Genomic DNA, 25685 nt, shown 5'->3' with positions numbered 1-25685 from the left:
AAAAAAAAAAAAAAATCCAAATGACTGCACTTTTGAAGCACCTTCTGTAGAGGGAGCAAGCGGCCTTTGGTATATGGAGCCATTGAGCCTGAAATAACTTTTTCATTTTGATTTCTTCTTACTAGTTAGAATAAAAACAATTCTAGGGGCTTTTCTTTGTGTCCAATACAAGAAAACATTATGAAAAACCTAAAGGTTTTCAAGTTTCAACCATATATCTAAGTCTCTAGGAAGTTCTGAGATCAAACAAAAATCTCTCAAGATTTTTTAAAAGTATATTTTTACCCATCTTTGAAGAATTCCTCAATACTGATCTTTGAATTCTTGTTTGAATGATGTTAGAACTCGAATGACAGTTTATGGTGAGATAAAAGTACAGTGATGTGGTGACAGAATGTATGATGTCACTGTTCAGAGCACAAGCTTATAAACTTACTAATAAACTAAGGGTTACATCTGCTATCCTTTACTTTCCAGTTGAAGGCAGATAAGTATATGAGCTGCAAAATGACATTAGAGCAGGAATTTAAAACATTACTTTTCCATAAATTCTTATAAACAAAGACATCAATTTAGCTAACTCAAGGATCAGAATGGGTTCTATGAATAAATGAAGTAAGAACTATATACATACTTTCTAAGCCCTAATATACTTTCATTCATAATAAATCCTTTTTTCCTATGCAATTCAAGCATACACCGTATAAAAGAAAAAGACAATTTTTGAGCAAAATTCAACAACCACATCAATATCAGGAATGCTCTAATACCTTTCTGTTATAGGTTACTTCCAAAAATTTAAGACTTTCCAAAGAAGCACTTCATTATGAGTCAAGAATGGACAATTTTTGAAATCACACTTGTGGCTAATTCTATATTCCATTCTTCAATGATAGAGAATTTCTCTGGATAATTCTCCCCCTCCAATCCCACTCTTTTGCTATGCTGCAAATCAACAGATTGAGCATCTAATATTTTATGGACTAATAAGGGCTTATTGCTAAAACTTACAAGTTACGGATTGTTAGCTTAAATAAATTTTAATGAATTATATCTAGAAGTAAAAAAGCCTTCAAATGTTGTTTGTATCTAAATATAAAAATAATACTTAACTGTTCCATGTTAATAAAGTTCTAAAAGCTAGGTTTAAATTTTCTTATGCTTGGAATTATAAACGTCTTATGACAGTATAATATCCTACTTAGAATAAAAATACTTTAATTTATAAGAATATGATTCCAGTGTGTTTTATTCAATATCATATAAATTTTTATTAACCAATTCTGAAAGAAAACATAAAAGAAGTTATTGTAACAAAAAAATAATAAAAGAGGAAGGTACAAATAATATAAAGAAGTTGTACATAAAATACCAAAAAAATCTAAATTTATGTAAATAATTACACTATTTGTAATTATATGTGGGATTTTTTTCATCTACAAATTCATTCATAAAAAACGGGTTCAATTTTACTTGCTATTAAATGAGTGGTAATATAATTAGATTTAGAATTAGTCATTATCTTTTCATGTATATGTTACTCTGAGCAGAAGAGAAAATTTCTAACTTATGGGGCATGGGACAAGTTTTAGACATGATATGACTCATGAGAAATCTTTAGGATATCAGAGTAATAATGTAGAACAAATTATATTTGGCTGGTTCCGAGTTAAAGCTGCCAAGTAAACTATCCTATCATTTACACCCATTACCCAATACTTCATTCCCTTTTATTATCATCATGCATTCATAGTGTTCTGCACTGTACCTGTCATTCCTGAGTTAATACATTGGTAATGCACAGGGACACGCACTTTCAAAGATGCACAGCACAGCCACCCTCCCCGCAACCTGCACATCTTGTTAAATTCACTGTGCATCAGTTATTTGAGCCTTCAGTAAGAAATACACTCATTTTCTACATGTGCATGCTTGAAACAAACCAAGAAATAGGTGAATTTTCAGGCTAGCAAAGGAGAATATTTTCTAATGCTGTACTTAATTAATGACTTTTAAATTTGAAACAAAGTTCACAAATGCATTCCTCTAGAGCATTCTATATTCCTGGTGTGACAGGCATATAATCAGAAGGGTGACCTTCTGCATATCTCATTAGCTTTAACACTTACAACTTATACCTCAAACACCATTCTTGCCAAATACTTTTTCTTTCCTTCATTTTGAGCAATTTTTGACACCACAATCATTCCATCAACTTTTGCAGAAAAAAAGCAATGTAGAAACAACCATCTTTACTGTCTATACCAGAAACTCCTATGACATTGCCCCACAAATTCAATACTTTTCTTTGAAGTATAAATACTTTTTTCTATTCTGTGTATTTAGTACATTTATTCATTGATACCATGTTTATTATAGACTGATCACATAGACCAGTCTGAAATGTAAAATGTTTAAGGATAGACCTTGAGGTTTCCAAGGCCTGACATGGTATGTGTGTAGTTGAGCACCTACAAGCTTTTAGACAAAAACAATGAGTGGTTATTAGAGAAATAAATGACCAAGCTGGTAAGGGACAGAGGTCAGTCATTTGCAGGATTCTTTCGTAATCTAGAAAAGCATTTTAAGTGTGATATATCATTTTGCTTTTTTTCTATGTATCTCTCCTTATTTAGTAATATCTGAAGGAAGGTTATAAAAATATCTTTTATTAAAACATCGTCTTCCTAGCTTGCCATACACATTATTCCATATATCTTCTGTTACACTATCCCAATTCTAACAGGGAAAATGCTTGAGAGAAATTATAGCCCAAAGAGGTAAAACAAAATATAGCTATATTTTAAATGATTATTGCACACTTGCTACATAAAAATCATTTTCTTAGATTATTAGAGTTTTATAATATACATGCTAATTTTGAAGGTTCGTTAATGACCTCAAGAAAAGTCAGTGTTGTATATACTATTAAGTTTTAAGATAAGTTTAATTATAAGCATCTTTCACTGACTTGTTTTTAATTTGGAGAAAGATTTGAAGTTGCTTTACATTTGTGTTCTGTCTAGCTTTCACGTTCTTCACATACATAACCTCATGGCTTGCTCCTTTCCTTTCAGGTTTCTGTTCAAATATTACTCTTTCAGAGATCTTTAATAATGATCTTTTATCCCCTTCGTTATTTATCCTCTTCACACTTACTTTTCCTCCTAGCACTTACCAATACCACTAGCTGACAATATACACTATAGTCACTTGTTTACTTTCTCTTCTCCCTAATTAGAGCATAAATCCCAAAGAGGACAAAGATTTCAATTAGTGCACACTGAATCTTCCGTCAGTATAGCAACTGAATGAAAACAGTTGGGCAAAATTTGGATTCTCTATTTATTGTACCTAAAACATTAGCACCTTATCTGTTTAGAAAAACGTATAATAATAATCAACAATACTACTTCCAACAACAAAAATTCTTTTTTATTTTCTTTAACAAAAATATGAATCAAGTAATATTGGTTCACAGGTATTTGAAAGCCTAGAATTAATATGTCAAAAGTACAAAATGCCCATTTCTAAAACACAGGGCAAAATAAAAACATTCTTCTCAAAAATAACATTCCTTAGCATTCCAGAACATTTATTACCTAGAAGTAATTACTTCATTATTACTTGTAAAAATGTCCCTGTTTATTTGCCAACATATTTTGTCAAGTAAAAATAAATATTTTCTAACTTTTTAAAGTTTCATTTTCTTTAATTTTGAAAAATCAAATTATTTCAAGACAAACATAATTCAGTAAATAAACTATGAAGTAAAAATAATCCACATAAGATTTTTTATTTTCCCTCTAAAAAATAATTACCCATGTTTCAAGCATCTACTTAAAATTTTTTATTTATAGCTTACTGTCAATGATGTTAATTAAATTGAAACCATTTAGAAAAAATATTGTTTTAGAAAAATTAAGTTTATCTAAACAAACAATTATAGTTTACGCTTACTTTTAAAACAGTACATTTTTTTAGAAATAAATTCTGTATTCTTTTAGGTCTTAAGATAAATTACACGATAAAGATCACATAATTGCAAAGACACAGTTTAGCAAGAAAAGAAACGCTATTAATAAGAAGCCTCTAACACCAAACAGATGAGGATCAGAGTAACAATATCAAACATTTAACAATTACAATTCAATAAAGATTCATAACCACATAATGTAGATTTAAAGGTAAATGATAGCTTTGCAATTCTCGGACATTGGGGCATTCAACATTGTGAGAACTGCAGAAGTTCATGTTAGGTAGCAATTTTTAATTTTGTTTTGGCCTAATTTTGAAACATGCACTTAGAGTCTAAGATGGAAATGGGTACTTAAATGTCCAACATCCCTATTTCAGTGAGTGATATTTTGCTAAGACCTCTGTTCTATGACCATTTAGAGCCAAGTCTATACTCACTGTACTCTGGCTATACACTCTAATGTGGCCAAAGCAGACCAATAATAATAATAATAGTAGAATAAACCATGGCAGTAATCCAATTTATGTAGTTTCATTCAGCAATGGGATGTGACCAACTGACTGTAAATGAACATTCAGGTTGCCAAAATTTCATACATAATTAACACTGTAAGATAAGTAACCCTTAAAAAACATATTGCATAGATCTTAAAAAATTGAAGATCACAGAAGAATTTTAGAGATCATTTTAGTTAAATTGATCCTGTCATTTATCTGACAGATAAAGTGAGGCCCAGAGAAGTTACCTTGGTCAAAATAAGACAAATACTTAAGTGCTGGAATCAGATCTGGAACCCAGTCTGATTTTATCATACCAGTCACTTCAGAATTCCATGCTGGTTTTCTGAAAACACAGTACATAAATAATTAAGAAAAATGCTTATGATAATATTAAGTAACAAAGGAGGGCATGAAATTATCTCCACAATATTATCTAAATGATGTTAAACAAAAAAGTCTAAACAAACAAAAAAAAAATCAAAATTTTAAAACTCTGGACTTTGATTTTTAGGGTTATGCGTATGCCTACATTTATGCACTTGTTTTATTTTTTCTTTCTTTTATTACTTTGCATACTTTCTACAATGAACTACTGATGCTTATAGAGTCAGAAAAAAAAAAAAAAAAGCTGGAGAGATAAATGTGCCATTCAAAGGAAACACCTGTATTGTTAACTATGGCTAACTTGCAGCATGCAAAGTAGAAAACTATCTGCTGTTAAGCATGCACTGTTGAAATATGTCTCTAGTTAAGTAAAAAACAACTGCACTCTTTCTAAGGAAAAAAACCAAGGGTAAATGGAAGAAAGTATAACCACATGGTGAAGTTCACATGCACTTACAAACTGAAATATAAGAAAAATATGAATAAAACATATTTTACCATGGATTTTTCATTCTTGCTTTATTTACGGGAGAAGCAGGTCCTTAATATTAAATACAAATGAAGCAAAAGGCAACCTCTGCCTCTCATCCCATTTGCCAATACGAATTTAAAACAGAATGTGAAAATTTAATCTCTCATTAGCAAGATTTCATTTACTTCATTTTCTCATGTTCTCTGAATTATGAAAGGAAATTGAGCTTAGATGTTTTATTACATATACATATATCCAGAGTTCACTTGGGGCTGGAATATCATCACATGTTCTCACTGATTTAGAGCCTAATACACAGAATATGTGTAACTGCTTCCAACTCCTATGTCTGCTAAAAGAAAAATTCCCACTGGAGAATGGACCAATTAGCTGAGTTTCCCACTATCCCATAAGAGATGACAAATTTTACTATCTTGCTTTTCTCACACACTATCTTTTTCAATTGTGCCCATCCTCTGTGACTCAGGAAATTTCCACTCTCTCTATGAAACATTCTTGAGTTACAAAGTCTATAACAGACTCTCCTTCAAACTCATAAAACTAACAAGTTAGCATTAGTGATTTCATGTATGTTAACTTTATTTTCTCAAGTACACTGTAAATTTCTTGGGGGCTGGGATCTAGCTTATCCACTCTTTTGCATTCACATGCATAGCGGGAGTCAGTGACCTGCAGAGGAAGGAATGAAGAAGTTCTAATACTTTCAATTGAAATGAGGACCTTAGCAGATAAAATGAAAATCACTTAACCAAGCAACCAAGTAATTTCCATGTACTTACTATTCATCAAATACAGTAAGGTGTTATGGGAGAATCAGCGAACACAGACAATGTTTCTAGGCTCAAAACCTTATAATTTTTTAATGTCAAGAGCCACACTTAAGTTAGAAAACAGTATAGCAGAGTACATAATTAAATGTGTAGAAAATAAGTTGCAGGAAGAGAAATGTGCATTATGACTGAAGAAGTCACAGAAGTTTTCATAAAGAAATAGAGCCTGAGACATGAAACTTTAGGATAAAGGTTCTGAAACAGTTAAAGAAAGGAGAGAACAGTATAAAAAACTCAAAAAGCCAGAGAAAAATATCCAAACATGATTCCAAGGCAAGCATTAGAAATCACCAAAAAATATTTCAGTTGGGTAAAATTCCATGGGATCTTATTGCTAGCAGAAGAGTTTAGAGTTAAATAATAGTATAGAGGAGACAATATCGGTTTTTGAGTGAGAAAGTGATCCAGAGAAGGTAGAATTTAAATTAAATGAACTCAGCTGCAATGTACATAATATATTAAAGGAAAGGCAGGCAGCCTGACTTCATATAAAGAGTAGAAAAATGAAATTTGGGATACTTGGCTTTATCCTGGTTTAACTTGGATAGATATTACTTAATGTCCTATGTGCCTCTGTGTCCCCAAATAAAAGATACCCAGGTTAACTCATTTTTTTAGCTTTAATTCCAGTGATACTAATTCTGTGATCACATTGGATAATCAGAAAAAGTTGTCTAGCTATGAAGCAAAGCTAGAGCAATAGTGAAGATTAGCTGAATATGAAAAACTCCAAAAGAACAATAAACAGGACTTAGTGGCTGTATGGATTTGAGAAATGGAAAAATTAAAGGAACCAAAGATTATTTTCTAATGTCAAACTCAGAAAATAAGTTGGGATAAAATGTGATATTTCCGAGGAAGAGAGGTGCATTCACTTCTTGGATGGAGGGAATACTTAGCTTTCTCTCCCTGTTGCTCTACGTGTAATTTCCAGAATTTAGATACATCTTATAGAAACTGGTTACCAGCAAGAATCGGGAAGGATCTTGATCTCTGGTACTTCAGTTTATAAGTCCAGCTGAATTGCTTTTTATTGAGGTCCTGCTATTCACCCTGTAGTTTCTGTACTGAGAACCTCAAAACCACCATGCACCATATCTGTATACACGGACAAATTATCTCCAAACTCAATACAACTCACTTTATGCTAGGGAGGGGGGTGGCAACCGGAGGAGGAGGAGAAAGCCGGGGAGGAACATCATATTCTTCACTTCCAAGGTGACCATTGGAAAAGACCTGAAAGTAAACCAAACGGTTAGTTTCCAAGAATTTAACTTCTGGAAGACCTTAAAACAATAGGAGCTCTTAGAAAACCTACAATTTTGAAGAGAATACATAATAATTTCAGTTTATTTAAACAAGTGAAATATCACACAGTTTATTTAGGAGTCAGTTGCACCACGATGGTGATTCACCACCACCAAAAGTGGTACCAGGTTATATGAAAAAGATTCAACTAGATTCTTACACATAATTGAGAGGTTATATTATAATTTATATAAATCAGATATAGATATCTAGATAAATAGTAGAATTTCCCAAATATGATGAGACTTTTTTTTGAAAAGACATTTCCTATAAGGATTCGGTAAAGAAAAGTGCAGTACTGATACAATTCTTATTTCAATTTCTTCCAAATAAAAGTGTTCTAAATTATATCTCTCTAGGGTTAATAGACATTCTTAAATTTCCTGATAATCAGATAATCAGAAGTGCCTTTCAAGGGTGAAGCTTCAGCACGAAAGATAAGTAGAGACTTGTCCTGGCTTTCAAAGTGCAGATGAATTTAAACATAATTTTCAGTTTATGAACACAGCAAACCATAATTGTTAATTTGCTCATAAGGTACCAGAGAGCCGGTGTTTCGTTACTCAGAATTAGGAAATTCTGATTTCCAGATTTCTCTGTCACACGACAGGAATGATCTGAACAATTGCTCTTTGCTTTTTCAACAATTTTGAAATTACAGCAACTTAAAGGGGGGGAAAAATGAGAGGAAAACTTTGCAAAGACATATTCACATGTAAAGAATAAGCATATTTTAAGATCTAGTCTATAATCCAGTAAGTAATTACTAGACTTTTATCATGAAGCTCTTCTGCAAACTCTTACTAATTCATATTTAAAAGGTGGACTAATGCTAGGGCAAAATGGATATAAAAGTAACTTAAATAGTCGTAGATAATTCAATTAAGAAACTACCAATTACTTTTTTCCCACCCCTCATATTTCTAAAATGTTGCTGAAACTTTAGAATGCAGAACTGAAAAGTCCATACACTTACCTATTGACTTAAAATAAGTAAAGAAACAAGTTTAAAGAACCATTTGAAGTAGATCAATGTTTGCATTTCAAAGCTACAAGATCTAATTTTATAGCATTAAAGTTTTACTCTAAAAACTAGGTCCCATGCTTTAGTTCCAATTTCTCTTTTTCATGTCTCACCTCATTAGAGTCAATATATCATAGTTACATCACGACAAACTGCATCTTTAAATGAAATGACTTTATCATACGCTTTCGACTATGAGCCAAATAACAGAACAAGGCTAAGTTTTTAAACTTTTCTAGAGAAAAGAAATTTACTAATAAAGAAGTCTTCAAAAAGTTCATGGAAAGATTTACATTATCATTTAATTCTACTTTTCCATGAACATTTTTAAGTGCCTTCGTAGACATTAATCATTGCAAAGTTTAATGAAATCCTTTAACATTAAAAAAATGCCTTTTAACCAACAAATACATGTATCAAACCACAAATGCTCATTGTAAAAATGAGTATTTGAAGTCATTCTTAATTGGAGTTCATCGCACGCTGCTGGAATACGTACCATGTAAGATTTCTGTAATCAAATCTTAATGTTTCTGTCCCAAATGCACTTAAGATTCATTCTGGGAAAATGTAATGTGTATTTCATATGAAATAATAAAATTTTATTAAGTATCTATATATGTTAGATATTTCATAGATACTTAAAAAAATTTCAGCAAAAATAAAGTAAAAGAGAGATGGGAATAATAGTTTCATTTGTACTGGTTCTACTTGAACAATAATCTAACCCATAATTTTGTAATTAGAACAATGTGAACATATCTGAAAAAGAATATTGATATACTCAAAGATTTATTGATATTGAAAATCAGGTAAATGACAGAATAACTATATTAACAACAGCTTGCACAACATTTTTACAGACTACCATTAAATTTCATTAAGACAAGTCACATAGGCAATGATGTCTATCATTGGTAAAACCACAGTTAATGAGGTAACTCATTCTCTAGGAGAGCAATAAACTAAGAAAATTAAGTGATTTGTTCCTGATTTTGTGAAACCATCAATTAATAATGTTTTATAATGCAAACAGCACTTTCTCTGTTTTAGAAACACTGTCATTGATACACAGTAACTAAAAGATATTTCCTGCCCCTGAAATGCCATAGTGTCTGTTCTTAACTATTCATTTGGAGCTTGGCATCTGCTGATGTTTTGCTTATATTTTGTATAATTATGTTCCGTGGAGGAGAATTCATGCCATATTAAGTCTCTTTCAGGACAAAGCCTCTTTTATTTCTTTGTCATTTTATAGCACATTGCTCCAGGTGCTTTAACACAGTAGAGCTTAAATGAATATTGAATGCTGACTGGCTTAGATGACCTTATTAATGGAGGCATTAACCAATGAAATGACTTTCCTTTGCTACGGCTGGAAGAAACTCATTAGTTTACTGAAACTCTCTCAGCAAATATATGCAATTTGTTTAATTGGCTGATCTTCCTGTAAACTGTTCTAAAATATGTACTAAGAGTATGCCTAATAAAAAACACAGAATTCTTTATAGTTCTTTCCTAATTAACAGACTGAGATTACACAAATGTGCAAACAGCAAGGGACCTAAATGTGCAGGTACTAAAGTGATGTTCATATTTCTGTTCATGTAAAGTGATGTTTATATTTCTTGATGGTTATTGGAGAAAAAGATTTAACATTGTCATTTTGAAATCCATGTTCCCACCTGCACCCATTTCATGAGGGCAGAAATCATTTTACCTGCCACTACCTTAGGGAGTGCAATAAACCATAACTTTTTGAGCTAAAAATAATTATTTTATGTTCTTTAGAAATCTGAAAAACCTGTTTAAAAATGGTAGAAAACAACAGTTCCTCAAACAGACAGACTGACAGTGGCAACTGAAGGAGTTCAAGGCTGAAACCTCACTGACTCCCTAAGGAAACATCTTTTCGTCCTCTGCCTTCCTAGATCACTGTCTCAAATCCATCAGCAACTGCACTGAAAATGCTACCAACTTAAATCTTCTAAATTCATAATTCTGATCCTATCATTCCTCTGCCAAAACAACTTTAAAAGCTCTTTCATTCCTACCAAATTAAGATAACAATGGTTTCAACCAGCATTGCTAGAGTCTAACCTCACCTGCCTTCTCTCTCGATAAGCCCTATTCTCCGGCCAAAATTGACTCTGTCTCATTATACATATTTTCCTACCTTCATGCTATTCTTTCCTGTCATGCCTGCAAAAACAACTGGTACCAATCTTCAATGTCTTATAGCCAGTGGTCCTCTTGCATTAAGCTTTCTTTATTCCTTTTTTTATTCTGCATCTCAGAATTTTTTTTTCTTCTTGGGAATCACACGTATTTTCTAGATGCTTCTCAAATTCCTTTATCTGTAACTTAATCACATACCTGTCTCATCCTCACTAGGCTGTACTTTACTTATCTTTATATTCCACACAGTGCCCTGAACATCTAAAGTACACATACAGCTGAATCAGGTTGAAAGAATAAGAATACAATAATGGAAGTTTATATTTGTGGAAGAAGTATAATCTGGATTGTATAATTCACTATAAATTTAGGTTATCCTAGATAAATATTTTTCTATATGCCTCAAGGTAGCATCTAAACCTAACCTTGGAGTTTGAAATGTTTTCTCATGATACAGATATTGTCTAAAAACTGAAGGTTAAAACATTTGGGACACCTGAGATACAAAAAAACCAAAACAAATACTTTTGTGAAAATCTTAGTGCAATTAAGAATTTTTTTTTTTTTTTTTTTTTTACAAAACCCTAAACACAAACTGTTTCTCCATCCTACACATGTAAATCCCTACAGATGTGACTCCAAAAGTATCCCTGTATTTTGTCCAGTGTACACTTATTTTCTGAAAGACAACCCTTGAAATTTATAGATAAGTTTAAGGGCACTCATAAACATGTGCCTCTCCACCAAAAGTGCAAAAAGCCACAATATTGAAAAGGACCACTAGATATATTTATCTAGCAATATCTTCAAAAGATTAATATAGATAGGATCATCTTTGGAACAATGTCACTGTAAGTAACATGACAAGTTAAAGATAGTTTTTATCACGTAACAAACAGCAGTAGTTCTTAATCTCGCAAGGGGAAGAAATAATGATAGCTGGACACAATATTAATACCTAGAAATAAGTAGATAAATTTCAAGTTTCTAATCATATTTTAAAATACTTTAGTGCAAATATTTTCATCTCAGGTAATTAAAACAAACAAAGCACCACCAACAATAAATAACTATGTAGCCAACAAGATATTTATTAAGAAACAGGTTGATAACACAGCAAGACTCAGAATTTCCAAGAACAGAAACAGTGCTATAGCAAAGTAATGTTTTACCAATAAAACAAGATAAACTAGTAATTCTTAGCTTGCAGATTCATATTAAAAGTAAAGATTACCTTAGTGAGCACTTGACTATGCTGGGTGGGAGGAGGAATGATAAGGGAGCAAATGAGTGCCACAGAAAATTCTTACACTTCATTTTAACTACAAATTAAAGAGTTTTTTCCTCAGGGCTCTCTACAATTAGCAAATGGAGTAATTAGAATTTAATTCATTCTTGCTTCCCTTATCATTTTTCTAGTGAAGATGCAAATAAAAAAGACAACTGATTCCAATGGATGCTGGGAATGACACACTGACAGAGGACAACCAACCATTTCCAGGGTATTTAGTTTGTAAATTGCCCTTGGGCATTCCATATGTACACTTACTCTTTGTTGATCTTTTAATACTTATCTGAATTTTGTTATCTCTAAAATGGGATGATATTTCATTTGAAGCTTCACCTCTAATGAAAACAACTAAACCTAAATGGCAATTGTTACTATTTGACAAAAAAAGGTGTATTCACTTACATTTAGAGGGACTGATAGATTACGTGAAGATAACAATTCAGTCTCCAAATAGCTAAACCTCCACACCCCTTGTTCCCATGATAATATAAAAAACAAACAACAAAATTTCACACTAGGTACCAAGGGTGAGAAAACATTGTTAACATTTACCATTTTCATGAAAAATATTAGTCTTTTTTAAAAAGTCAAAATTCTCTCCCCTTCCTCTTCATCCCCTCTGCTTTTCTTATTGTGTGTGATTGACCTGTGCAAAACTAATACTCTTCTAAAGAGAAACACAAATTCTCTTTTAAACAAGCAAATTATGTTCTACCCTTGGCTGAATGCCAGTGCTGGCAAGATACAGAAAAACCCATGTGTGTGTACTCCTTGTGTATCATGGACATTCTCTTCCTCCAACCTGCTGTCCCTGCCCTACTGCCGTTCAACCCTCAACCCCAGCACACATACACTCTTTCACATTTATCACTGGCTTAAGTATTGTGATAATGGCAACAACATTACTGAGTGCTTACCAAATATACATCACCAACTATGCTAAATAAAAAGGGAAAGGGTGGAAAGAAGAAGATGATTTAAGTTTTAAAAAAACACAACTAGGGCGACCCTGTGGCTCATTCGGGAGAGTGCGGCGCTGGGAGCGCTCCAGCCGTGGGTTCGGATCCTATATAGGGATTGCCGGTGCGCTCACTGGCTGAGCGTCCTGCGGGCGACACCACGCCAAGGGTTGCGATCCCCTTACCGGTCACAAAAAAATAAATAAATAAATAAAAACACAACTATTTTGAAAGAAAATGTTGACTGTTATAACTTGTTCTGATACTCCATGTCCAGCTGTTATTTTTGCTTTCATATCTGAACTGTCAGTATGGGGATTTAGGAAGCTGAGGCTAACTATTCTCCTAGATAACGGGTACTATCATTCCATTTTATAAAGTAAGGAAAGTAAGTGGGGTTGGGGGCAAAAATGAAGTAAGTTGCTCACATCCACAAAGCCAGTAAATTCTAGAGCAGCAAGTGAAATCCAGGTCTGATTTCCACAGCCTGGTAACAAACTGCAACCCAGGATCACAGAAACTGAGAACTACAAGATCGTAGATGGACTCAGTCTCATGGCAGTTGTTACTTGAAGCCAGTCTTAAGTCTCCCAACAATAAAAATGAGAAGACGAATTATGCCATTTCCACTTATGTAAGCTGTGATATTCCCTGAGGTCTACTGAACGGGAACCATTTTTCCTTAATAAAAGAGGAGACATGGTCTGTTTTACAGTTTTACGGCACTTAATGCACTAACCATATGAGTCAAACAACTAGGTTGAAACTGGAAATCTTACATGTCTAATTTTGGTTGAAACATCAGTTCTAGTTATAACAAGATTAACTTTGAAGATATAAGCATTGCAATATTAATACACATAATATATGAGATTAGACCTTAAAGAATCTGAATGAGGTTTATTTAAATAGAACTAAGCAAGATTAAAAGCCAGCTTTCAGTAAGAGATAAAATTTGCAATTCTCTTAGTGTTCTCTGCTATACTGATCTGTATCAATTATCAGAACATGAAAGTTCACATAGAAACATTTAAAGGAATCTTCATAATTGAACTCAATATTAGTATTTCATACCTATAGTTAATATAATAAAAATAAAATTTTATGCTTATAACCTAGGAAATTGTCACCCCAATTCTTTAAACTGTAACATCTTATAAAAAAAACTAACAGCTAGTGCTCTAAGACTTAGGACAGGTTTATATTAGCACTAAAACTATGTAACATATTATCTTTAAAAACCCTGAAACAAAAGGTCTTCCAACTGGCTATGATAATTATTAGGTATTTCTTAAATCCATTCAGAAATAAATTGTAACACACTGTTGAGATATAACCAGTCAATTCACATTACAGCTTATTCCACCACACTTCTGAAGATAAATGTGATCACATATAAATGAAAAGTAACAGAGGATAAAGGGAAAGAAAATCACTAAAATGAAAAAAAAAAAAAGGAGCAGGTTCCCACAATCAGGATTCTAGCTTGTGGAAAAATTATTTTGATGATAAACTCTCTATTTTCAGAAACCATTATAAAATTGCTTCTACAAGTGCTTTCTCTTATATTTGCATCACTATTTAGATGACCTTAGGGAGACTTCAAGAGATCCTCACATTTACAGTAGATGAAACAGAAGGTACTAAGGTGAGTCACTGGCAAAGAGTCATGGCAAACTACCAGCACTCCTTTCCTTTGTTTTGAATGCTGCACTAGAGAAGTTTTTTTTTTTTTTTTTTTAAAGATGACCAGTAAGGGGATCTTAACCCTTGACTTGGTGTTGTCAGTACCACGCTCAGCCAGTGAGCGAACCGGCCATCCATATATGGGATCCGAACCCGGGGCCTTGGTGTTATCAGCACCGCACTCTCCCGAGTGAGCCACGGGCCGGCCCTGCACTAGAGAAGTTTTGACTCTTCTTATCATGGCTACTCTAGAATATCACTGAGGTTAAATATAGTTAAGTACACACAGAGGAGTTGAGTATGTCACACTTCACACTTCATCTTTGTTTTCTGAGTATGTTATAATATGAACTCACCAACTTTGAACCACTATTTTGATTGAATAGACTATTCCCATAACCATAACAATTTAATATCAATAGAGATGGGATCACTTTAATATTACACTCTTTGAAGGAGGAAGATGCCAATGATCTGTTCTCAAAGCCAAAAACATCATGGAAGCAAATACCATAAAGTATTAAAGTACAGCTCTGCCTAGAGACTACAAAGAGTTCTAAATTCTGTGATTTCTGCTGTTGTCTCTTCTGTTCCCTCTACATTTAAATTCGTTCCTAAACGTATAAATGATGGTGGTGATAACCACCAAGTTAGAACACAACGAGTGTGAGAATCTCTTTCGGTTTTATGGGGAAAGAGCTCGTTTTGTAAAAGTGAACTAGATTTGGTGTTTCTAAGTACGTGAGAAGTTTTTACCTGTCTACCTAAAATATACTGTCCTAGGCAACAACTAATTCCAATGACTGATTTATGATATGTATAATTACGCAAACATTTTTTAAAAATACGGTGCTGATTCTACCACCACCAAGTTATTAACAGATGAAATTTTTGGCAGATAAAATAAGGGAAGGTGAAAGCAATCTCTGGCAAATTGTCCAGTGTCTTCACATTAAAATTAAATCATTTCTTAGAACCTTCTTCCTGGCTTCTTTTAAGTTTTAATGAGCTTCTGATTATTTATAACTTGAAAATAATTAAAGACCTGCAGGGAAGTGCCACACTAGGCAAAAAAAAAATACTGCCCAACCTTTTATACTACCTCCTATCAGAAGAGTTTATAAGCAGATTATTTAGCTTCTACTTTGCATATTTCTTACCTTGGCTCCTTCTAAAGGCAAATCATGGCGTCTGTGTTTCCGCATAAGCACTGGGTCAGAGCCCATTCTACTGTGCCTTCCATTTGCATTTGAACTTGCTGTAATTCCAGGCTTTGGAGAACCATCCCCTAGGAGTCGACATCCCAGCAACTGATTAGTTCCAAATACATCCCGAGGACACCAGGCTTCAAGAGGCATTGGCTGATCTCTGGAAGGCACACTCTCCACAGGATGAAAGTGTCGACTCAGTCTATTGTCAGGTGGGATGGGGGGAGGTCTTTCAGGTGGAGGGGGAGGAGGATCTCTTAAGGGAGGAGGTGGTGCTGGGAGTGGTTTATCTTGTTTCCTCACCATACAAGGAGAAGACTAAAAAGACACAAGAGAAAAAATAAACAAACCAAAGGCTGTACCATGCACTGAAATGACTTCCAGACTAGTTCATTATTGCTCTTGTTTTCTAAGCCATACTGGAGTTTTACTAGATTCCTATGCCACCTTTCAATAAGTTTCTTTTTATCACATTAATGAAATTAAAAGAAATAAAAAAACCTCATATAAATACTTTTCGTTAGGATTTTTTGTAGAAATGAGTATGTAAATACAAATGTTGCTATAGAAACTACACAGAAAAAGGTAGATCAAAATGATATGGTGATTTGAGTGATATTAAAAAATGTTAATATTTACACATTTCTATGATTTATGCATTTATTTATTAATACATTTATAATTTAGGAGAGATAAAATAAATCCATAAAAGCTGTTTTCAGTTTTCCTTTTTTCCTTGTCTTTTTCGTGACCGGCACTCAGCCCATGAGTGCACCAGCCAGTCCTATATAGGATCCGAACCCGCGGCGGGGGCGTCGCCGCGCTCCCAGCGCCGCACTCTCCCGAGTGCGCCACAGGATCGGTCCCAGTTTTACTTTTTTAAAAAGCAACTTGATTTGTAGTATTTCTGGAAAATTTAAAGTTTTGTGTTTTTTAAAAATTTTTCTTTACATCACTGCAATACAGAACTGATATGAGGCAAATTTGCTCTGTTTATTTGTTTTATTAGTTATTACTAGAATAGTAAAAAAAAATCACAAGTAAAAGAGCAGCATTATTTATAAAATTACTTAAATATTACGAATACTTAAAATTTTAAAAAAATCAGTCTGACTCTTACACAGAAATGTAAACTTAATGTGTATCTTTCATAGCTTTTGATTTTTATTTACATGGTTTATGTGATAAATGATTTGTGTTTTTAATATTACAAAATAGAGAAAAAAGTTATGTTGTGTTTACATAATTCTAAATAATATCCTAAGAAGTCGTCATATGATCTTAAAATCAAGTTAACTGTAATGAAGTAAAATCAAATACTATTATAGTGTATTACCAAATAATTTTAAGCTATAAAGCATATTAGCAAATATAATTAGTTTTTCAAATCTTAAAGCAAAATAGGCCCTTATCAAATTTGGAAAAGAAATATACACAGAGAAATAAAATACACTATAGGCTTAAATTTACAGAGTTAGAATTATGTCTTTCATATTAAACGGTAATGTAATTACTTTGTAAATATGTACTTCATTGTAACTAATTCCTCCAGGTATGAAAAAGACATATAATTCCCTCTTCTGAGTCACCTTGAAACATGGGTGGTAATTTATTACACTTTAAGCCCTTATGCAAATATACTCCCATCACATTTTTCTTGTAATGACACTATGAAAATGAGTGTAAAATACCATTTGATAACAGCATGCACATTATTTTAATGAATATAATGGCCTTTTAAATCCGTTAAACAGAATAACATTCTCTGCTATTTATTTTAGCAAATCACAGGGCTACAGACGTGCTCTCTCTGAATAATTATGCAACTTTTATAGTAACAAAGCAAGGACTAGGATAGTGGGCTCTTCATAAACAAAATTAGAAAGTATCCAATTAGTTCATGAACAATTAAGGGAACAAGAAATATGAATAATGGAATTTAAAAGAACCTGAGCAAACAATAACTGCCGCATAAAATCATCATCTGTGTTTCTAATAAAATTAATTTACCTTTGGTGAACCAGTTGGGCTGCCACAGGGAGACCGAACTATGCCTTTCTGAATTAGATCAAGGCGAGGAGGCACTGGTGGCAAGCTGAGATGTGGCATCTGGAGAGGGTCTGGCTGTGGCTTTCTTCTCTGAGCAAGGGGAGAGGATCCTGGTGATGTGACTGGTGAGTTCTGCCTATCGGTGCACTAGAATAGACAACGAGAAAGGTGCTGCTGTTTATTCGATGTGTAGAGCACATGCCTTTCAGTTCTTAAGGAAGACATCTGATTTGAAGAAGGTGTGTGCACTGTACATTTGTTAAAATAAACTCTTTTAGTTTACTGTAATTAATAGACGCAGAGAGCTCACACTGTTCCTCAAGGGGAATATTATGTAAGGAATAGATTGATAGGTTTCTCCTACAATTTGCGGGAAGGGCCTAGGAAAAACAAACAGCAAAGGTATAGCGTGAAGACAATCAAATGCAGATATTCTTCAAGAAACCTGTCTGTATTTTATGAGAAAAGCAGAAACACATAATGCTGTAATGCACATTGCTCTTGGTTATCTATATTACAAAACTTTCTTTGTGCTTTGTACATTCTATAACTTAGAAATTGCTTTGTTCCACATGAAATATGTATCCAGTGCAAAGTCTGTTTTCCTACAAACCAATGAGATCAGGCTGGGCTTCAACTATACTGGATATTTAAAATAAACAGATTTAAGTCCAAATAATTTTTCTTAAACCTTCACAGGGAAAAGAAATCCTCAAGTTAAATGTTTTTCTTTTAGAACAATTAATTAAATCTGGGAAGGTCTGCACTTCTGCTAAAAATTGATAGGTTTCTATGCTACTGCAAGTTTTTTTTAAAAAATCTTGTCTGGAAAATAAAATAACATCAAAAAGCCAGAAACAAGTACTTTGATTTGTACTTATACAACACTTCCTATTCTGGAAGTGTGTGTGTGTGTGTGTGTGTGTGTGCGTGTGTGCGTGCGCGCGCGTGAGTGTGTGTTTCGATGCAGCATAAGCTGTTTGCTATTTGGTATAAATACATACTAACTAATAAAACAGTCTTACTAGGTTGAACAATATTCTGTTCCAACAAACCAGGCAGTTTTCTTTTCAAGGCTAAGATACTAGTTTTGGAGATCTAGGCTTAATTTTTATAAGCTACTACATTAATCTCTTTTGCTTTGATATGTATCTGTTTCCGAATTCTCGTATTTATAAAGAGTTTTAAGCTTGTTCTTAAGACATTTTCCTCCTAATACTACTCACCTTTATAAGATAGGTGATGTCATCCCCTGACAATTTCATGTGAACTCCAGGGACATTCAGAAAGATTTAGCTCTCTTGTCTTTATCTAACTGAGATGACAGATTTGGGTTCACATCCACACTTACTTTGGCTTTTTTCTTAATTAACTAAAATTCCTACTTTATTCATATTTCTTTAGTTTTTACCTCATGTCCCTTTTCTGCTCCAGGATCCCATCTAGGGTGCTATATTGTTAGTTCTAGTCATCATGCCTCCTTAGTTTCTTCTTGGCTCTGACAGTTTCTTAGACATACACTGTTTTTGATGACCTTGACAGTTTTGTGGAGGACTGGTCAGATATTTTATAGAATGTCCCTTTACTGGGATTTGTCTGATGTATTTCTTATGACTAGACTGAGGTTCTAAGTTTATGGGAGGAGGCCAAGGGAAGTAAAGTGCCATTTTGACCACATCATATCAAGGGTCTATATTATCAATGTTATTCATCACACTTATATGACTTTGATTACCTGGCTGAGCTATTGTTTATCAGGTAAAATTTCTTTTTTCGCCTCTTTCCCATAGTGTACTTTTTGCAAAGAAGTTACTACACAGCCCACATGTAAGGAGTGGGAAGTTATATTTCCCTTTGTAAAAGCTTTTTAAAAATAAACCTGAGTGTCCATAAACAGAAGCTTCCAGGTGTATCTCAGATATTTCTAAATATTGTCATAGTGTTGCTAAACTACAAAGTCTTTGTCTCTCTCAGCTGATGTCAAATAACTTAAAGTAGTTCAATAAAATTAGACAATTTCACATGACAGTTTAAAGACCTTTTCTTTTTAGTAATTTCTTGATTCTTCTTCACATTTCTTAGCTTGTTCTAAGTTCAAAAAATTCAACTGTTACTAAATTGAAGGAGAAAAAGTAGAATCTCTATAGTCATAAACTAATTTTAGTGCAGCCAGTAATTCTTAATAAAATAACAATTCTACTCAAAAAGTCAAGGAACCTCACAGGGTCATGAATTTGAACCTTTAGGAGCAAAACCAATCCCAAAATGATCACAGACAGAACATAAAGAATTCCTGATGCAAAGCTGTTTGCATCACTGCATCACAGCAATGCAGACTAGGAGATGTCACAGGACATCTCTACCTTTCTGAATAATTATTAGGATAAATTACATTTTCTGAGAATTAGCAAAACTGTTACCTGATAAAAATGCTTTGTGATCTGGCCACCATCCTTTACAAAGAAGACTGAAGAAGCAAAACTATCCAAACAGTCCCTAGCCCAAACAATATTTTATATACATACAAAGAATGCATAACACCTCATTCATGTAGTTACTTGCTGAGACATTTTTTAGTGCTAGCTTCACACAACTGCAAGGACTGCTGAGAATAAGACTTATGCTCCTCCAAGCACTTTTCTTCCACAAATATTTTCCTGCTTCCCCCATTACTTGAAACAGGACACAGAATTATGACAGAGCCAGGAGCCCATCATCACAGTTAGAATGTGACTTTACCCCTAGACTATTACTATTACTTAAGCAGTTACCAAATTCCCAGTATGTTTAAATAATGGGATGGATTTGATTTGAAATGGCTGAGGAGCTTGTTAGATATTGAATGGGTATAATGAAAAGCCGCAGAACAGACATCTAAACCAATGTGTGTGGAGAAGTAATAAGCTTGAGCTTTTAGATGCTTCCAGACAAGCAGACACTCTGCAGCTTTGTGAATGTAATTGGAAGCAGACCTTGCTTAGCACAATTCGTGTTGTGTTCTGAAGGTGATTATGTTCTGTCCTCCTGAAGAACTAATTCATTTTGAAGCATAATAATATTTGCAAATTGGCTTAGTTAGAAGGATTTTATGGAGGGTACATATTAATATGTAAAGGAAGAAAAAACATTTCATCTTTATTGATTATATTAACTAAATTCACCATAACTTATTCATTTTCCCCAGTTCTCCTCAACTGTAGTAAAATTCCCATATAAGAGTAGATCATTTATAATCATGCAGGATTCTTTACTGAACCTTTTGCTATTTCTATGAACAATTCTATGATTAGGGTATTAAACCTTTGCATTAACTTTCATTGCTGGTAAAATTCAAATAGTAACTATGAAAATTGGTAAATATTTTTAGCATATGATCTTCACATAAAAGGTCATTTTTAATTTATCTGAGTAATCAGAAATTATATTTTTCCTTCCTTCTTATTTAAAAGTCTGGTGAGAAAAGAAACCTAGCACAATGTTGTACAACCCAGCCCATAATTAAGTTCTTGGATGAGATATTACAAAATTTCATGACATGAGAATTTATCAGCTCACTTTAAAGAATAAAATGTGTGCTCTTTTTTTCTTCTTCAGAAAATAAAAAGAGAAACAAAATAGACCAATTCAATGTAGACTGAAATTATTTCTCTTTTAAACCACAACACTGTCTCTATGATATTCGCATTTTCATTGGCATTTTAAAGGCCTTTCAGTCCTATAGTAACAGAATTTGCCCCTGTACAGGTAGTCATCAGGTAAAACAAATGCCTGTAAAGTTGAGACCTGACAAACAGACGTGGCAACTAATCTGGAACCTACCAATTTACATTATCATCTAAATTGATTATGTAATCAGCCATTTCCTTCAACACTTCTCAGCATTCTTCTTCCATAGTTCTAATCTCCATCCTAAAATCACTCAGGCCATTTACCTTTCCTGACTTTCTGAAAGGTAAGGGAGTTGTTAAGGAAAAACAGCAATGACCAAACAACGAACACAGAACCAATCTCCTGGCTCAGGTTTAAATTGAGACTGTGAACTGAGCTAACTCTATCATTTCTTACTGATTTGTCCACTATTCCTCCCAATCACTACCATCTCCTTTCTGTATAAAAATGCAGACTTAATGCATAAGTATAAAACATGCTGAGTAGAAGGGTAGGGAAACATTTATTTCAATTCTGAACAATAAATGGTAAGTGTTTTGCTGATAAGAATACTCTTGATCAGAAATTGTGAATTTCAATATAAAGAAATGTATAGCCTGACTTCAAATACACAGATTTCCTATATAATAATTAAATCCCAGCTAAAACGTTAAAATGCTATAGAGTCTTGGAAAAATCACCAGCTGTTCGTATCATTACCTGCAGATTACAGAATAAGGTTAATCCCTTTCATGGGGATACATTAAGGGTTAACAAAAATTAATGCATTATAAAAGAAAAGCTGAGGTAAAATATTTAATTTTTACTTGAATGATATAGTTAGGAATATTTACTATGTTGGTGTAAGAGGGACAGAAAGCAATCTATGACAACATCTCCAAAGTTCTAGTGTAAGCCTGCTCATCTCCACTACCAAAAGACAATGCCATTCGAGATATCTTTAGAAGAAAATGCCCCACTCGTGTTATTTATTTTGGCCTAGACAGTTCCTCTCACTATTAGGCCTAAACAAAGCAATAGTAACAAAATCAAATATCTAAACAAATAATTAAAAGTTACAATGCATTCAAAATCAAATAGAAATGCCTTTTGGTTTATTTGCTTTTATTAACATTGACCATTAGAAAAGCAAATCTAGAAATGACTTTAACACAAATTTGTCTTTCTTCTTCTTAACCTAGACAGTGTCTTAAATACAGAAATAGCAAATAATAAGAGAAGTAGTTTAGGAATTGGAGTAGGCTCATAAGTTTAGGAGTACGCATGTTTAGACACTGGTTGCCATAATAAGTGAACTTTATTGATTTTGGCACTCTCCTTGTATTTTTTCAATTTTCTGTACATTTCACTTTTTCTCTCTGCTATACAGAACATAATTTTACTATAGTAAATTTTGGAATTATAGGAAAATATAAAGACGTTTTGAAAAACACCTATACACAGCCATTGATGATGGTTCCTATCACATATACAATTCTGAATCTACTCTGTATGGGTTAGCATTATACTGAAAAACTTTTAGTGGCCATTTAACAGTCTTCATGGACATAATTTTAAAGGGTGCATTGATACAGATGTACCAGCATTTACACAACCATTTCCTTACTATGAATACTTGTACTATTCTGATGACTTTTCCCTCTATTATTATAAAGTAGTATCGTAAAGAAGTCTTTGACCATCTTTTTTTTTTTTTTTTTTGGTGGCTGGCTGGTACAGGGTTCCAAACCCTTGAGCTTGGTGTTATAATATCATGCTCTAACCAACTGAGCTAACCAGCCAGCTCAAATTTTTATGGAAAAAAACCCATAGAATTTTTTGAGCATAGGATAAAGACTTGTAATTCATAGGATAATAAACTCAAATTTTATAAACATTCTTAAGACTCTTTTGCTGACCAGACAGTAAAACCAATTTATTCCCCACTCCAGCCATATGTGATAATTACCATTACACAAAACTTAAAAGCATAGAGCATTTTTGTTAAATTTCATATCTGACTGGCGTTTTAATAGCCCACATCAATTTTAAATTTGTACTTTTTTGATAATTAGAAAAAAATTTACAATATTTATGGGATATGTACATTTCTTCTTTGGGTTACTAGCTTTTTTATATTCTTTGCCCCTGTTATCCACTGCATCCTTTTGTTTCCTTCTTGTTGTTTTGAATGTGCTTTTTATATAGGAGGATAGTGAACCTCTCTGTGTTACAATTCTTGCAACTACTTTTTTCCCAAATTAATTTGTTTTCTAATTTTTTCATGGTAGAGGTTTCACCTCTGCTGTTCTGGTTTTCTTCTGCTAATGAATAACTAAAAAAGAATCATGTCCTTTTTGCCACTGCTTAAATAAATTCTTTTCTTTGTTACTCTTTGATGTTTATCTGTCCACTCTTGAGTTAGGACAAAGAAATATAAGAAAACTATGAAAAAATTAACTATCAAGTATAGGAAGCAGGATGTGGACACAGAATTAACTGTACAGAAGTTACTGCACAATATCCAAAAATGTTTATGTAGAGGTAACTGCAAAAGTTGGGAAGGAGAGAACCATCCTTTCAAGTTACAGGATAATGATTAGTATGATTCCATCCCTTTATATTGATTTTAGGTAACTCCCACTTTTTTGTAATATTACACTTGCTTTCAGAACTTTAGAATAAATTATTTTTTTTCATTTTAGTTCTTTTCAAAATCCAAACGCTGGGCTTGCCTTCATTCCTGCCTGTATTATCATCACACCAGCATATCTGTCTAACTAACAATTTCTCTTAATTCTTTAATACTGGTAGCTGATGAGTACATCTTTTACAAGTGAAATCCTGGGGCTCTAGAACTTTAAAGATCACACTGGATATTTTTATGCCTATATACTTTTCCAGCCCTTTGCTTCTGGAAATGAAGAAATACTATACTTTATTTCTCTAACAAAATTTACAGAATTCTTTAGCACTTGGAATGCAACTGTAATTACTCTCATAATGAAGAGAGAAATCCATATTTTCAATTTTAACAGAAAAAGCCCAAGAAGTAAAATAGTCGAAATCCCATCTCAGCAGGCTTAGCAATTACCAATAATAATCCGGGACTCATTCTCTTTTAGTCACTCTTCATTTTATCCACACCTTTAAAGAGTGATTTTATAAAAGCTTTAATAACATCCATTATTATGGAAATGGCAAAACATCTGGTAAGAAACTTCAAGCTCAGTCAGGCTATTATAAAAAAAGGACAAGAGAAAACCTCTACAATTACTAATAAGATGAGAGTTCTGACAATCCCAGAGATAATCAAAGTCAATTTTATAATACTTCTAACAAGATTTTTACTTAATGAAATTTCATATCTGAACAAGGTAGAAACATGCATTATAATAAGGATGACAAGAAGGACTCAGTCAACGTTTTTGACTAACTGCATGAAAATTAATGAAGAACATTGATAAAAACTTTTATCACATATAATAAAATATTCTAAGTATATTTTTCTTGCTACTAAATATTCTCTTGGTTCTTCTTTCTTATATTGATTTGTGAACATAACAAAATCAAAAGTATTTAAAATATAGCCTATATGGAATGTTATTCTGAAGGTATACACTACAGAAATGTTACACGCACACACTCACATTTCCATATGTAGTTTATGGCTTAAATATAAATGACTTATGTTATCTATTTTGGAGTACCTCTACCATTGTTCCCTTTTAGATTATAAAGAGAAGGTTATATGAGGAATGTGGTATAAAAGCCATACAATAATTTCCTGCTTATCCATTGTCACATTTCCAGAAGACTCAACCTACAAGAATTTTGGGAGATATACAAAATGAAACAGAACTCTAAGTAGGGGGGAAAATTATGTTGCATTTCTTCCTACAGGATCAGCATGTAAATACCTTGCTATCTTACTAAGAATATGGATATTTAATCTGTGTGTAAAATGAAGTTTAAATATTTCAATTTAAAGGTTGAATTATTGTCTACGTCCCACTTCTGGGATTTTTCAGATACTACAAATTAGGAGCAATAAAGAAGAGGAAAACGATTAGAAACTTATACACTGAAAAATACTAACTAGAGTAAGAGCTGACTTCTCTTTGAGGTATGACAGGGAAGGGTCAACA

The 25685-nt window shown here is 33.1% G+C and overlaps 1 protein-coding gene across 4 annotated transcripts in view; it reads right to left on the bottom strand.

The window, feature by feature from the left end:
- CBLB (Cbl proto-oncogene B) overlaps positions 1-25685 on the bottom strand; it is a 192031-nt gene that overhangs the window by 24763 nt on the left and 141583 nt on the right. For all 4 annotated transcript variants that reach the window (XM_063095375.1, XM_063095381.1, XM_063095390.1 and 1 more), the window contains exons 11-13: positions 17851-18036; positions 15793-16158; positions 7328-7422 (exon numbers count right to left, since the gene is read on the bottom strand). In XM_063095375.1, the coding sequence (XP_062951445.1) occupies positions 7328-7422; positions 15793-16158; positions 17851-18036 (647 nt within the window). The remainder of the gene's footprint in view (positions 1-7327; positions 7423-15792; positions 16159-17850; positions 18037-25685) is intronic.

This window comes from Cynocephalus volans, chromosome 1, assembly GCF_027409185.1.
Source record: "Cynocephalus volans isolate mCynVol1 chromosome 1, mCynVol1.pri, whole genome shotgun sequence".
NCBI lineage: Eukaryota > Metazoa > Chordata > Mammalia > Dermoptera > Cynocephalidae > Cynocephalus > Cynocephalus volans.
Note: the sequence above shows the minus strand (reverse complement) of the source record. Positions and strands in the feature narration are given on the sequence as shown.